The sequence below is a fragment of the Scardinius erythrophthalmus genome (assembly GCF_964197995.2).
Source record: "Scardinius erythrophthalmus genome assembly, chromosome: 13".
Classification (NCBI taxonomy): Eukaryota; Metazoa; Chordata; class Actinopteri; order Cypriniformes; family Leuciscidae; genus Scardinius; species Scardinius erythrophthalmus.
Window position 1 is genome coordinate 12,518,472 of NC_138233.1, and position 13,512 is coordinate 12,531,983.

The 13,512-nt window shown below is 36.1% G+C and overlaps 1 protein-coding gene across 3 annotated transcripts; it reads right to left on the reverse strand.

The window, feature by feature from the left end:
* Positions 1-675: 675 nt before the first annotated feature.
* slc30a9 (solute carrier family 30 member 9) lies at positions 676-13,232 on the reverse strand. 3 transcript variants are annotated; one of them, XM_081382791.1, is made up of 19 exons: positions 13,031-13,232; positions 12,153-12,298; positions 11,819-12,010; positions 11,409-11,456; positions 11,212-11,311; positions 10,968-11,060; positions 9,717-9,799; positions 9,556-9,614; positions 9,253-9,320; positions 8,288-8,390; positions 8,087-8,142; positions 7,863-7,998; positions 7,426-7,465; positions 7,263-7,334; positions 7,042-7,149; positions 5,277-5,442; positions 3,526-3,655; positions 3,210-3,323; positions 676-1,998 (listed from the first exon to the last, which is right to left on the reverse strand). In XM_081382791.1, exons 2-19 carry the CDS (start codon positions 12,259-12,261, stop codon positions 1,954-1,956), a joined length of 1,722 nt encoding a protein of 573 aa, XP_081238917.1. In that variant the 5' UTR covers positions 12,262-12,298; positions 13,031-13,232; the 3' UTR covers positions 676-1,953. The 3 variants fall into 3 exon arrangements, with proteins under 3 accessions (XP_081238917.1, XP_081238916.1, XP_081238918.1); XM_081382790.1 differs by having other exon boundaries at positions 12,153-12,301; XM_081382792.1 differs by having other exon boundaries at positions 12,153-12,266; positions 13,031-13,128.
* Positions 13,233-13,512: the final 280 nt, after the last annotated feature.

Genomic DNA, 13,512 nt, shown 5'->3' on the forward strand with positions numbered 1-13,512 from the left:
CTCTATGGCTCTGTCTCACTGCCTTGTTTGCTTCCTACATAGAAAGCAGTTTTGGAACCGGAGGGCGCAATCGAGTCAAATGCTCACGATGCTCTCACAGATGTTGTCTAGGTAGGCTGCTCACTAAAATGTGACACACAGACTATGTACAACGTCTCTGCTGCTTAGATGCATCCTGTACACCGCAAACTGAAATCACGGTTGCCATTGACCATGGCATCCTATAGCCTATATGATGCTACATTTGAGGTGTGCAGATCAATATGGTTCCATTATTTTCAGAAACGCCTTTTTAATTGAAGGTTACAGTGCCAATGATATTTTAATAAAAACACAATCAACATATAAGACAGGAATTTCAGTCTGCTGGCCAATGACAATGTGTTTTTGAAGAGAAATGTTAAATACATAAAGACAGCATACATAAAGAAAGGATTTTTAATCTATATTAAAATATATATTTAAAAATGTAATTAATTCTGTGAAGGAAAATCCAAAACAAACATTTATTTGAAACAGAAATCTTTTTAAACATTATGCATGTAATGTCCCTTTGATCAATTCACTGCATCCTTTCTGAACAAAAATGTATTAATTCCTATCTTTAAAAGAAACATCTTACCCAAACTGGTGCACAATAGTGCATATTCATAAAAAAGGACAACTATTCAGTGATTTAATAAATTAACTGCAATTTATTAACCAATTTTCTTCAGTAGCTCCAAACAGCTCACAGATCAAATCAAACAGCACAGTCAAATAAACATATTTAAAATATATATGGTCTTATAGCCTTTTCCCAATGCAAATGTCAACTTTCTAACCTTGAAGGTGTTCATCCAACCTGCATTAGATATAGAAATGTGTCTGACTGTTCCCTAAGGGGAGCTGAGAAAGTTTCAAAGCTCTGATCACATTACGTTTAAAAACCTTATTCAGGTTAGACTTCAGCACAAGAGAGCACATAACTACCACAAAATGTATTGTTTGCATGTGTAATGAGGGTATTTCAATGGGCTGAATGCTTCTTTTTCAGATATTAAAACCAGTATTGTATTTTCACAGTCAAGACTTATTTAGAATGGAAAAAAATATGGCCCATTGTGTTCACAAACTAGGTGACAAATCAACAATGCACACCCAGAATGTATTTTAGTGACTTTAGAAACATGGATCGGTCTTTGTGGATCTTCTACAACGGCTTTCTTCATTCATTCACACACAATTACAGTGTAAACACTGTCCCAAAAGCAGCATTAGGACATTAGTGCTGTTAGCATAGGAAGGATGTGAAGATCAGAGCAGTCTTCATCAGAGATGCCTGAGGTGGGCGATAGATCCCAATTTGATTCTGTAGTTCTGTCATTACTGATAAATATGGATATAATATATCAATATAGTTTAGAATACACATTTTGTTTTTAAATCTGCTATTAGTACAATTTAAATCTTTTTTAAATAAGTGGAAATTACAAAAGAATCTAAAGTTTTTTAAACCGTTTAAACAATTTAAACAGTTTTTTTCCCCCAGTAGATTACAATTACTGTTTATCCTTTTTGTAACTTACTCACAAACATTCAACAAATTAGCTCTTTTCATTCAATGATAATGGCATTGCTTGAACATGCCATCATCTCTGGGAATCCAGAAAGCAATAGAGTAACAGAATAGCAGAACAGACAATTTACCCTTTATGTGAACTATTTCTAGAGATATCCTTTTCACCAATAGTTTGGTGTTATGCAAGAACTCTAATGAAATACGAGTGTTATGCTGCTTTGCTTGCAAAGTGTAAAATGAAATAAGACAGTGGTCCTTTTATAATTCATGGACATGATGTGGGATCGGTGTAACATAAGACCTCAGCTGCTTTTTGGAGAGAACGGGACGGGAGGTTGCTTGAGATTAGATTAGTTGTCCTTCCACTTCATCCTGATCCCCATATCATGACATTATAAAATCTCCAGATCCACATGCCGCACCTCAGGATTACGTTGCTGTTGAAGATACAGAGCAGGAGTCAGTCGAGGAAAAATAAAGACAAAAAAGTAATAACTTGTTCTAAAGACATTCGATCCATCACATACACTACTGTCCAAAAGTTTGGGGTCAGTCATTTTTTTGTGTGAAAGAAATTAATACTTTTGTTCAGCAAGGATCCATTAAATTGATCAAAAGTGACAGTGAAGACATTTACATTGTTACAAAAATGCTCCATTTCAAATAAATGTTGTTCTTTTGAACTTTTCTATTCATCAAAGAATCCTGAAAAAAATTAGTTCAGATGCAAAAGCCTCTAAGTGCCATCTGAAATTTTCTTCTAGAATGATCATTTTTATCAAGCTTGTATATTTAAGTTCAGTAATTTCACTTAAATGACAATTAATAGGTAATTTGCATTGCCATTTACGTGAAATTACTAAACTTAAATATACAAGCTTGATAAAAATGATCATTCTAGAAGAAAATTTCAGATGGCACTCAGAGGCTTTTGTATCTGAACTCTTCATATATATCATGGTTTCCACAAAAATATTAAGCTGTTTTCAGTGTTGATAACAATAAAGATATTAGAATGATTTCTAAAGGATCATGTGACACTGAAGACTGAAGTAATGATGCTGAAAATTCTAATTAAAGAATAATTAAAACAGTAATTTTAAATTGTAATAATATTTCCAAATATTACTGTTTTTACTGCATTATTGAACAAATAAATACAGCGTAAGAGACTTCTTTTTAAAAAACATAAAAAAAATCTGACTTTTCAATGATAGTGTATGGTTTAGAAATACATCTCCTTTTTGTTAATTCTAACAATATCAGAACAAATTAGAAACGCATTCAAAAGCTCAGAGATCAAGATCACAAAGCTCAAGATCACAAATTCCACATACATTCATCGTCTGCCAAGACATCATCAATGTTAAAAAGCAATTTTAGTGACGCTTTTTGTGAAACCTCAAATCAGATTTTTCTATTCCAAAATTGAACACTGGAGAGTGAAACTGCTTTATTTGAACAGCCGTGGCTAACAGCTGAAGTGGTTTGCTTTATGTGTTGCTGGAACTATGGTGCACCATGAGTGTGGCGTCTGCTGAATTCATTCTACATCAGGCATGTCTGATGAGTCATGGTGGTCACTTTTACTGAAAGAGAGTCAGGATGGAGATACAGAGAGATTTTGAACAATAGTCTCATCAGATACCTTAAGTTCTTTCTCCAGACGGTCCACCTCTGCTCCTAAGGTGTCAATAATGTTCTCCCCGTGCTTCAGCATAAAGTTCTCCAGCTCCTCTGGGGTCTTCACCAGCTGAATTTCCTGCAGGCCAAACACACACATTTATAAGCACACGATTGTACAACTGGTGTGCAAAAATAGATTGTTAAGCAAAAAACTACCATCAATTGTTAAAACTGCTATAACTGTAGCTTCTACGCAACCATAGATAGACCTCAAACAAACACTACAGTCATGTCAGATGATCTGCATCAGATCAGAAGCCTTGTGTCTCAGCACGTACGTTCAGGATCTGTTCAATGTCTTGCTTCTCCAGGTATGAGCGTGTCACCACCCGCCCATCAAAGTCCACCTCCGCCTTGAAGCGCACTTTGCTCAGCCCCATATCTGTGGCTTTGACATCATGAATTGCCCTGGAGACAAAATGACCTGCAGTGAGGACATCAAATCTAATCTCATCAAAGCAAGAACGTACACTGATGTAAATCTGCCCAAGCAATTTTATATTTGAGAATGTCATGCTCGCCTGAATTTGAAAAGCACATGAAGCAGGTTGCTTCTGCGTTAAAGGCACAATATGTAACTTTTTTGCTTTAAAAATCACTATATCTATGTTATATATTTTTTTTAGTTGTGTACTTACATTATCTCGACTGTTTCCAACAACTTTCAAACCAGGAGAAATTTTAATTTAATTCGAAGACACGGCACGTTTCTTTATTTCCGTTTTGTCACCGCCAATGCCGTCATATCCGCATAGTCCCTGGTTTCCGCTCGTGCTGCCAAAGCAACCAGAGCCCTCTGATAGTAACCAAGGCGACAGACGTGGACAATGTACTCCGCAATGTCTATTTGCACGCTGTTGTTGTTTCGTTCAAACATTATGGACCATGGCAAGCAGACTTTGGATAAAAAAGGAGAACTAAAACGAGAATCAATATCAGCGCGGTGTTTTCGAGATGCCGAGAGCTCCCATAGACAGTATATAAACGAGAGCTCCATGTCCGAGACTTCGACCGCTCCTACATGTACTTTATTAAACAGGTGAGCACATTTACATAAAACTAATCAATGTTATATAGTTCGGCAATGATAAAATGTTAGAATATGATCTGTATGTTATTCTAATGTTGATCTAGCTTACTGCTAGTCTCATACAGACAGACTAACACATTTCAACACATTCAAATGCAGTTTAGTGTGCTAATGTAATGTTAGACCAATGAAACAGCACTGCGTTTCCTCATAAGTTTAATTTGTCTAATAAACTGACCTGTGAGTAGTAATTCTGCGTGTAGTTCGGTAGAATGAAATGTCCATATTCCTTTTATATCCGCGGGACTCGTGTCGCGTGTGGAGCTGATAGCTGTCTCTTAGCAATCCCGAACTGCTTCATATCACAGTCATGATAAAAGCATCGATGTATTCAGTCATCCATAAACATTATTAGATCGGTCGGCTTGACGTTGACGACAAGATCCATAATTCTTAGCAAATGTTGCGTCATCAAACTACGCCTTTGTTATTGTAAGAGGTTAGCGACCCCTAGCGGCGAAAAAAAAAAATGACATACTGTACGTTTAAAGTCCTTTTTTAATGGAATAATGCAGTGATCATTATAAATGATTTATTTGTGCACATCATTATTTTTTTTAAATTCATGTTGTAATCTTTAATCAAAATAACAACTTCTCCCACATGCAGCGACATCTATTTTCTTCTGGCGACATGTTTCCTGACACAAAAGCAGGACAAACAGTCACTTCCATGAAATGACTTCAATGGACAATTGGACCACAACCATCCAATCAATTCCCAATGGACAAAATCATTGGCCTACTTTTTTCTTGTTTGAAAAGCCGTTTCATGCCAATAAACGTCACAATAGTGAACAAAAGACTATTGCAGTTTCCATTTCATGGAATTGAAAGGACTGTTATGATCTGTAAGATGGCAGCTTGTTTGCTGATTAAGCTCTTCTCCTGCAGACTGCAGGTACACATAGAGGACACATGCAGTAGACAGAGGACTGACCTGACAACAGGGTCGTTTTCCAATAACTCTGTGAGCTTCTGCACATGCTCAGCCTTGATGGAGCGGCCCAGCAGAGCCTCTGTGTTAGTGTAAATGAGGAATGCAGACACTGTTCCTAACAGGGTGCCCACACCCAGAGAACCAAGACTGTCATAGTAGGGGCTACCTGAGAGAGAGAGGATCAATGCAGAACAAATGCAGGTAATAATGAAACAGTGGCATATATGGACATGAGCTGCATTACAAGTCATGTCCTATCCGTCAGAAAATAGAATGTGAGACTAGTATTAGTAAAACCCAAAGGTGCTGATGACATACTGTCAAAGGCAAGGCAAGTCAAGGCAAGTTTATTTATATAGCACATTTCATACACAATGGCAATTTAAAGTGCTTTACATAGAAGAAATTAAAATAATAAAAAGAAATAAGAATAATTAAAACAGTTTAGAAAAATAAAATAAAATACAGCACAGTACAAACAATCGGACTAACAGCGGCACAGTGCTCATTCAGTAAATGCATAGCTAAAAAAAGTAATATAGCATCTACTATGAATAAGATATATTACCCTGCATTATGGAAAAGTTGGAATTTGTTTAGACATTTTTAAACTGTGTAGAAGCTGCAATGGCAACAGCAGATTTTTACAGTAATGAACTATAATGAATCTTGAGGTATTCCATTTGGCTAGATGCTACCATTGACACATTAACTGTCATCCTATCGTACGACTTTATCAAAATTATGAATCATCAACAGCAAAGCAAATTCTTTAGTATGCAGAAGTATACTACCATTCAAAAGTTTGGGGTCAGTAAGATTTTTTTGGTTTGTCTGAAAGAAACTGATACTTTTACTCAGCAAGGACACAGTAAATTGATCAAAAGTGACAGTAAAGACATCTATAATGTTACAAAAGATTTTTTATTTAAAATAAATGCTGTTCTTTTGAACTTTCTATTCATCAAAGAATTTTGGGAAAAAAAGTATCTTGGTTTCCAAAAAAAAAAAAAAAAAAAAAAAATCAGTACAACGGTTTAATTTTCAAATGTTTTTTGAGCATCCTGGCTGTAAAAAAAAAATCAGCTTTGTATCACAGGAATAAATTACATTAATTATATTTCTCAATGTAACAGCATTTACTGTATTTTTGATCAAATAAATATTCATTTGGCAATCATAAGACTCTTATTATAAAAAAAAGAGAAAAAGATCTCAAACCTTTGAACTATAGTAAATGTGAAATGGGATGCAATAGTCTTTAACAGCACAATAGAGACCTCTAGTGGTAGAAACAAAAGTGCTATTTTTCTGTTTAAGCTCTGCTATGTAAAATAACACTTCTGTTAGTTTCATGGTTGATTAAACTTCAATAACATACTGTATTAAAGCACCAGATAATAAAATGAGCTGAAACTGCCATCAGGGCTGTTCTCAAGCATGAAAAGAGGTTTTTCTGAATAGAGTATTTTCCAGATCTTTACACACATTTCCCACAAAGCCATGAAACCACAGGGCAAGAGGAACTAGCTTCTGGGCAGCCGTTGACTTTGTGAGAGCACAGTAGTGCGTTTAGGTGGTGGATTTACAAAGCTTAAAAAGAACATCAACTGCTCTTACAAGGTTATAAAGGTCAATCCCATACGTTTATTAAACTTGACCCTGTGGTCGAGACCATAGAAAAAGGAAACGTGAAACAGGGAGGTCTGGTACGATGACTTTCCTGAATTCAAAAGTCACATATTATTCTTGAGTTTATTTTTACCTGTAAGAGACGTGAGTCCCATACATCCAGATGCCAGCATCACTCCGAGCACAGCGGCAGCGTCCTCCAACAGGACCACGTTAGTGCTGGGGTCTCGACTTTGCATCACTGTTGTCCACAAACAACAAAAAATATCAAACTGATCATCTCCAAACTGTGCCAAGGCTATAATAGTCAAATAATATCCAACGCTAATGGAAGAGTTAACTAAAGGTACATACCGTACTCATAAAAGGACAAGCTTTGTTTACGTGCGCTCTTCTTGATCTCATTAATGGCCACTAATAGTGTAGCTTTATGGGAAATCAGCAGATAGATGATATTAGTGACAGTCAAACCTTTGTTAATGCTAATGAAAATATGCAAGAAGAAACCACATCTCACCTCCTTCAGACACCAGAGATCCTGCTAAAATACAGTATGCCTACAAAAGAAATTTTTTTTTTTTTTTTTTTTTTTGACAAATAGCTATATACCCTACGGTTCAAGAGTCTGACATTTTTTAAGATGACAATAAGATTTTTTAAATTCCATTTCAATTCAGCAAGGACACATTCAATTTATCAAAAGTAACAGTAAATACATTTATAATGTTACAAAAGGTTTCTATTTTAAATAAATGCTGTTCTTTTTGACTTGCTATTCATCAAAGAAACCTTAAATTAATGTTTCAGGGTTTCCACAAAAATAATAGAGATAGTATAGTAAAAATAGATACAAAGATATTTCCAAATAATAAAAAAAGTAAAAACATATTGCTGATTTTACTGTTTTTGATCAAATAAATGCACATCTACAAGTTCTAACCGAACGCTACTAACCCAGAGCAGTGATTCTATTGGCTGAGGGTGCAGGAGTCCCATAATGCCGTGATACCAGGACAAGCCAGCACCCATCATGAAGATGCCCACTCCGCTGATGAGAGAGGCGATGTAACGCATGTTGGAGAAGCCGTATCTTTATTAAGAAAGGACAGTAGGCTTAGACTTGAACAGTGGATATGGAGGTCAACATGGAGGGATCAGACTGTATAAGTTGTACATACGGATGGATGGCGTCTGGGTTCCGGACAGATTGACTAATGCCTATTGCAAGAAGAGCCTGTGAGAGATTTAAGAGTTTAAGACATTAATTAAAAGAAGGAACATGTATGTATGTCTCTAATTTATTTTGAAATCATACATAATCCTTTGTAGCAATGTCACGGAGGTCAAAGGTGATAAGACAACCATGAATTCCACCTCACCTGATTGCAGGTATCAGCCAGCGAGTGGATGGCTTCTGAAAACATACTGGCAGATCCTGTGTAAACCCATGCCAACAGCTTGAAGAAAAAATTCAGCCCATTTCTGCAGATTACAACAGTGAAATTAGACATTTAGATCTCCATGTTATGCATGCATTCAAAAGTTTATTCATGCTTTAAACTGATCAAAAGTGACAGACTTTTACATCGTCACAAAAATGTTCTAATTCAAATAAACACTGATCTTTCAAACTTTCGATTCATCAAAGAATTGTGAAAAAAAATGTATCAGTTTCCACAAAAATATTAAGCAGCACAACTGTATTTAACATCGTTAATAATAATAAATGATTCTTGAGCAGCAAATCAGCATATTAGAATGATTTCTGAAGCTTCATGTGACACTGAAGACTGGAGTAATGATGTTGAAAATTCTGTTATATCATCAAAGGAATAAATTACAACTAAAAATATATTAAAAGTCAAAAACAATTCTGCACAATATTACTATTTTTTCTGTATTTTTGATCAAATAAATGATTGCCACTGTCACATCACCTTTCCTTTTAGTGATACTTTTTAATAATTTTGGGGAATTGAGGATACTAATTGCTGCAGTAGATCATAAATCATAAAAACATTTTGAACCGTAGTGTACACACAAATTAATTGCATTACAAAGTTCACAGAAAACACTAAAATGGCTTAATGTAACTGATTCCACAAGCAACAAATAATTTGACTTCTTGTATAATGAACTAGGACACAGATCTGGTTGTTTGAAAGACAACACAGAGTGTGTTAAACCTCATGTGAGAGCACATGCCCTATAACTCAATATTCTTAATCTAATAGATATTGAGCATTGGATTGGCTTCTCCTTTATGCATGGAACTCATTCATTTTCTGTTTCTAGACTAAATGGCCCTGATATTGATGGCGGTGTAACACAAACTTAAGCTTACATGCATATAGCCACCATCACCACTTTTCCCGGCCCTTCTAGAAATGTTGCTCTCTTCCTAGACCGAGGCTATAGGAGACACACACAATATCAAAAACATAGTTATCTGAAAGTACAATGTACACACATCATATTCACTGCTTTGAGATTAAATAAGAGCAGCATGACCATACAAGACAAATATGAAAAAGCACCAAGAAAGGGACAGAAGATTACGAATATCATGAATCACGAGGACTGGTTACACTCAGGAAATGGTAACAAAACACAAAAATTATAGTGACAGGTTTGACCTTGTTCTTACCTTTGTGTTTCCCCAGAAGTCTTTGTATTCCTTCAACAGCTGCTGATTTCTAAATGTGCCTTGAATGAGAAATAAATAAATACAAACGGTTATTAAGTCAGAAGACGACATGAAAACAGCAGAATGCAAATCATGTAGTGAGAGATGAGAAAATGACATACTTTCTTGGTACTCCTTTTCCACTTCTTTCCTGAGATTCCTCTCTCGAGTGAGTGCCTCTTGACTTCCCCATACATCCAGCGCTCTAAATAAGGAAACCAAAAATATGCGTATTGATCTCTCTACGTATGATTTTTAGATACTTGCACCTGTTGCCCAATAGAATATAAATTACCGGTAAAAATGTTTGGGGTCAGTACGACTTTTTACTGTTTTTACATAAGTCTCTTATGCTCATCAAGGCTGCGATTATTTGATCAAAATACAGTAAAAACAGTAATATTGTGAAATCTTATTACAATTTAAAATAAATGTTTTCTATTTTATTATATATTAAAATGTAATTTATTCCTGTTATGGCAAAACTGAATTTTCAGCATCATTACTGCAGTCTTCAGTGTCACATGATCCTTCAGAAATCATTCTAATAGGCCTATGTCACACTTCCTGCTTCCGGAACGCGGATTAGGGATTCAGAACTTCCGGTCAACAGTATTTCTCAATAAGGATTTATATTATCAGCCATGATGTCTAAACCATCCGAGGTAGACTGACCACGAGCTATGAGTTTGTGAAACAAAGTTTAATTGCTCCTGTAGAAGCTATAAGTTCTTATGAAATCAACCTTGTTTTAAGAAAAACACGTTTTATCCGCGATCTTATGAAAAAAAACTACACTACCAACAATCCTAAGCGTAGCAGCAACGTCTGCTGATTGGTCCAACTCCCTGTTACCATAGAAACGTTTACCTTACTGGCGAACGGCCCGCCGCTGTTGTTGTAGTGCACCGGGTTGCTCTGCGTTAGGACGTAGACAGCCATAACTCAGCTTTCACGCTTTTCCACTTGAGAGTTTTCATTTACCATCTGAACCACATCGTCATATGTGACTTCAGGCAGGTTGCGGAGAGATTTGGTCCAGCGGTATCTATCGGACTCCGCCATTGTAAAAAGCTAACCGGAAGAGCCGTATCCCTACTAAAAGACGTACTTCCGGTCTTCAATTTTTTCGTGACATAGGCCTATATGCTGATTTGGTGCTCAATAAACATTTCTTATTAGCATCAACATTGAAAAACAGTTGTGTTGCTGAATATTTTAGTGAAAACCAGTGAAATGTTTTTTTTCTCAAAAGAACAGCATTTATTTGAAATAGAATACCATAGTCTTTGCTGAATAGAGGTATTAATTACTTCAAAAAAATCTTACTGACCCCAAATTTTTGAATGGTAGTGTAAGATAGTTGTACAAACTTTGCCTCCACATCTGATCGCAGGAAGACGGTGAAGGCTTCTGTGTCATCATGGGGACTACGTCGGCGGATTTTCCTAAGCTGCTCAAGGTCACTTTGAACACACACACACACACACACACACACACACACACACACACACACACACACACACACACACACACACACACACACAGAATCAAGAAACAAGCATGGTGGAAGGGGAGCAAACGGCAAACTACAAAAGTTCCACTTGATAAAGGTACCTGGGTTTGAGGCAGAACTCGTTCATAGCTCTAACCGCAGTGATGAAATTATTCTGGGTGTATTTGATGCCATATTCCCTTTTTTTCAGGACAGCCCGTACTGAAAACACAAGAAACATACAGTGATAGTTAAAATAAATAGAATAATGATATACATTCTGATTGGATTTTCTGTGAATAAAACAAGACTGAACTACCTTTCACTTGAATGCTCTCCGCTTTCGTCAGACCTTGAGGTTTGGAATCTCAAATGCAAAAAAAGAAAAAGAAATTAATAAATTATGATAAATCATAATTACCACACATATATTATATTCCCTTACCAGAGCTAACTTTATCACCTAAAACAAAACAAACAAAAAAAAAAACTCACAGACACATGACACACACATATGTGTGTGTGTGTGTGTGTGTGAATAAAAAAGATAATGAACACTTATTATACAAAATATTTATTTACTTGAACTCAAACTCAAAGTGCACTAAAACCTAAGAAAACAAATGTTTTATAGAAATGTTCTAGAAGTATAAATTAGCTCATTTTAGACAGCATTCAAATGCCTATGAACAAATATTAGACAATGTGGAATCATTATGAGTTCATTACCAGCTATTTTTGCAGAGGGCTGTGCAGCTTGTGCTTTCTCAGTGGGTTTTGGCTCTACAGGGCCTGCTGGAGATCCATCTTTACCACTGCTTGATGTGGAACAGTTCTGGACCTGTGTCCATGTTAAAGAAGTGACTCTGGAATCGGGGAAGCTAAACCAGAGTTTGTGCACCCCTCCTCCACTTTGCCAACCTATTGAGAATCACATTTGTGTAATCAGAATAATATCTGACTCTAGTCTAGGATTATTGCATCTAATTGAAACCAATGTTGAATGAGAAAATATGAAACACAGAATGAAAAAAATACATGCAAGTCACAACACCTTACTTACCAAAACATGGCTTAGCTATTTTGAAGGGTCTCTGAGACAGAGGGGCTCGTTGTTGCAGGTAGACCCGACAGAGGACTTTCCATGGTCTATGGGCCAGGCAGGGGAACATCCTCTCTGTGGCAAGTCCAGAAGACACACACTGAATCCTGCTGGACATTTACATTATTTTAATGTTAGTAAATTAATGTCCCTGAATGCATGCACAACAATGAAGCATATCAATGGTAAAAAAGGAGTGTGCACTGGTCTAAAAACATCAGATTAAGCCAATTAGAGCAACATGATCATGTGTACAACCACATGACATTTGTTAGATCTCTATGCACAAAATGCAACACATTACAAATGTTATTTAATGGATAACTAAATGAAATAAATTAAATAAATGTTGTCCACAATGATCATAGTGACAGCTATCTATCTATCAACACTAAAAAATCAGCTAAATGTGACAGAGGGATCCAAGAGAACCGCCCTGAACAGTTAACGTTACATAAATAACGTTACCTTTTCAATTCAGTAAAAGTCAAAGTTAGGACGATATTTACGTTAAACCCACTTCCGACAGTACACTTATCTTACAAGCTTTATTAGAAGAGCATAAGCTTAGAATTAACTGCCAAAGATATCAGTATATCCCGTCCCTGAGTCAAAGCAGCAGATGTCTAAACGTGCGACTACTTAAATTTCTATCAGATTAAGTGAAGACTGCCGCTCAGTAAACAACACACACTGCTAACTGAATCTGAATACTGCAGCCGGTGTCTTTCAGTTAGCCTAGCCTGACAGCTACAGCTTAGCAAGATGCTACAGTTGTTTTTACATACATATTACACACAGAAGCGGAAATAAATAACACTCCGTTAGGCATGCTTTACCTTTATGAAGCTCAATCCATTATTTATTTCAGGTGTTCGGTTAACTCAACACAGTCCATAACGAAAAGCAACAGCACAACACTGAATGCAGTGAAGACGGAGACCTCGCGAGATCCTGAGTGATTGAACGAGAGAGCGTTATTTCCACTGTGTCTGCAGTCTAGCAGAACGGTCTACTAGTGGAGGAGCTCCTCACTGGAGCACGGCTGTCGAGAAATTCAAAACTATATATCTTTATGTTTACAAATAGGTCACGTTTAATTAAAATATTAAGCAGCACAACTGTTTCCAGCATTAATAATTATTGAGTATCAAATCATATTAGAATGATTTCTGAATGAACATGTGACACTGAAGACTGGAGCTTTGCATCACAAAAAATAAAATTTAAGTATATTAAAATAGAAGAACATTATTTTAAAAATATTTTACAATACAACAGTTTTTTTCCTCTGTATTTTTTTTTATCAAATAAATGCAGA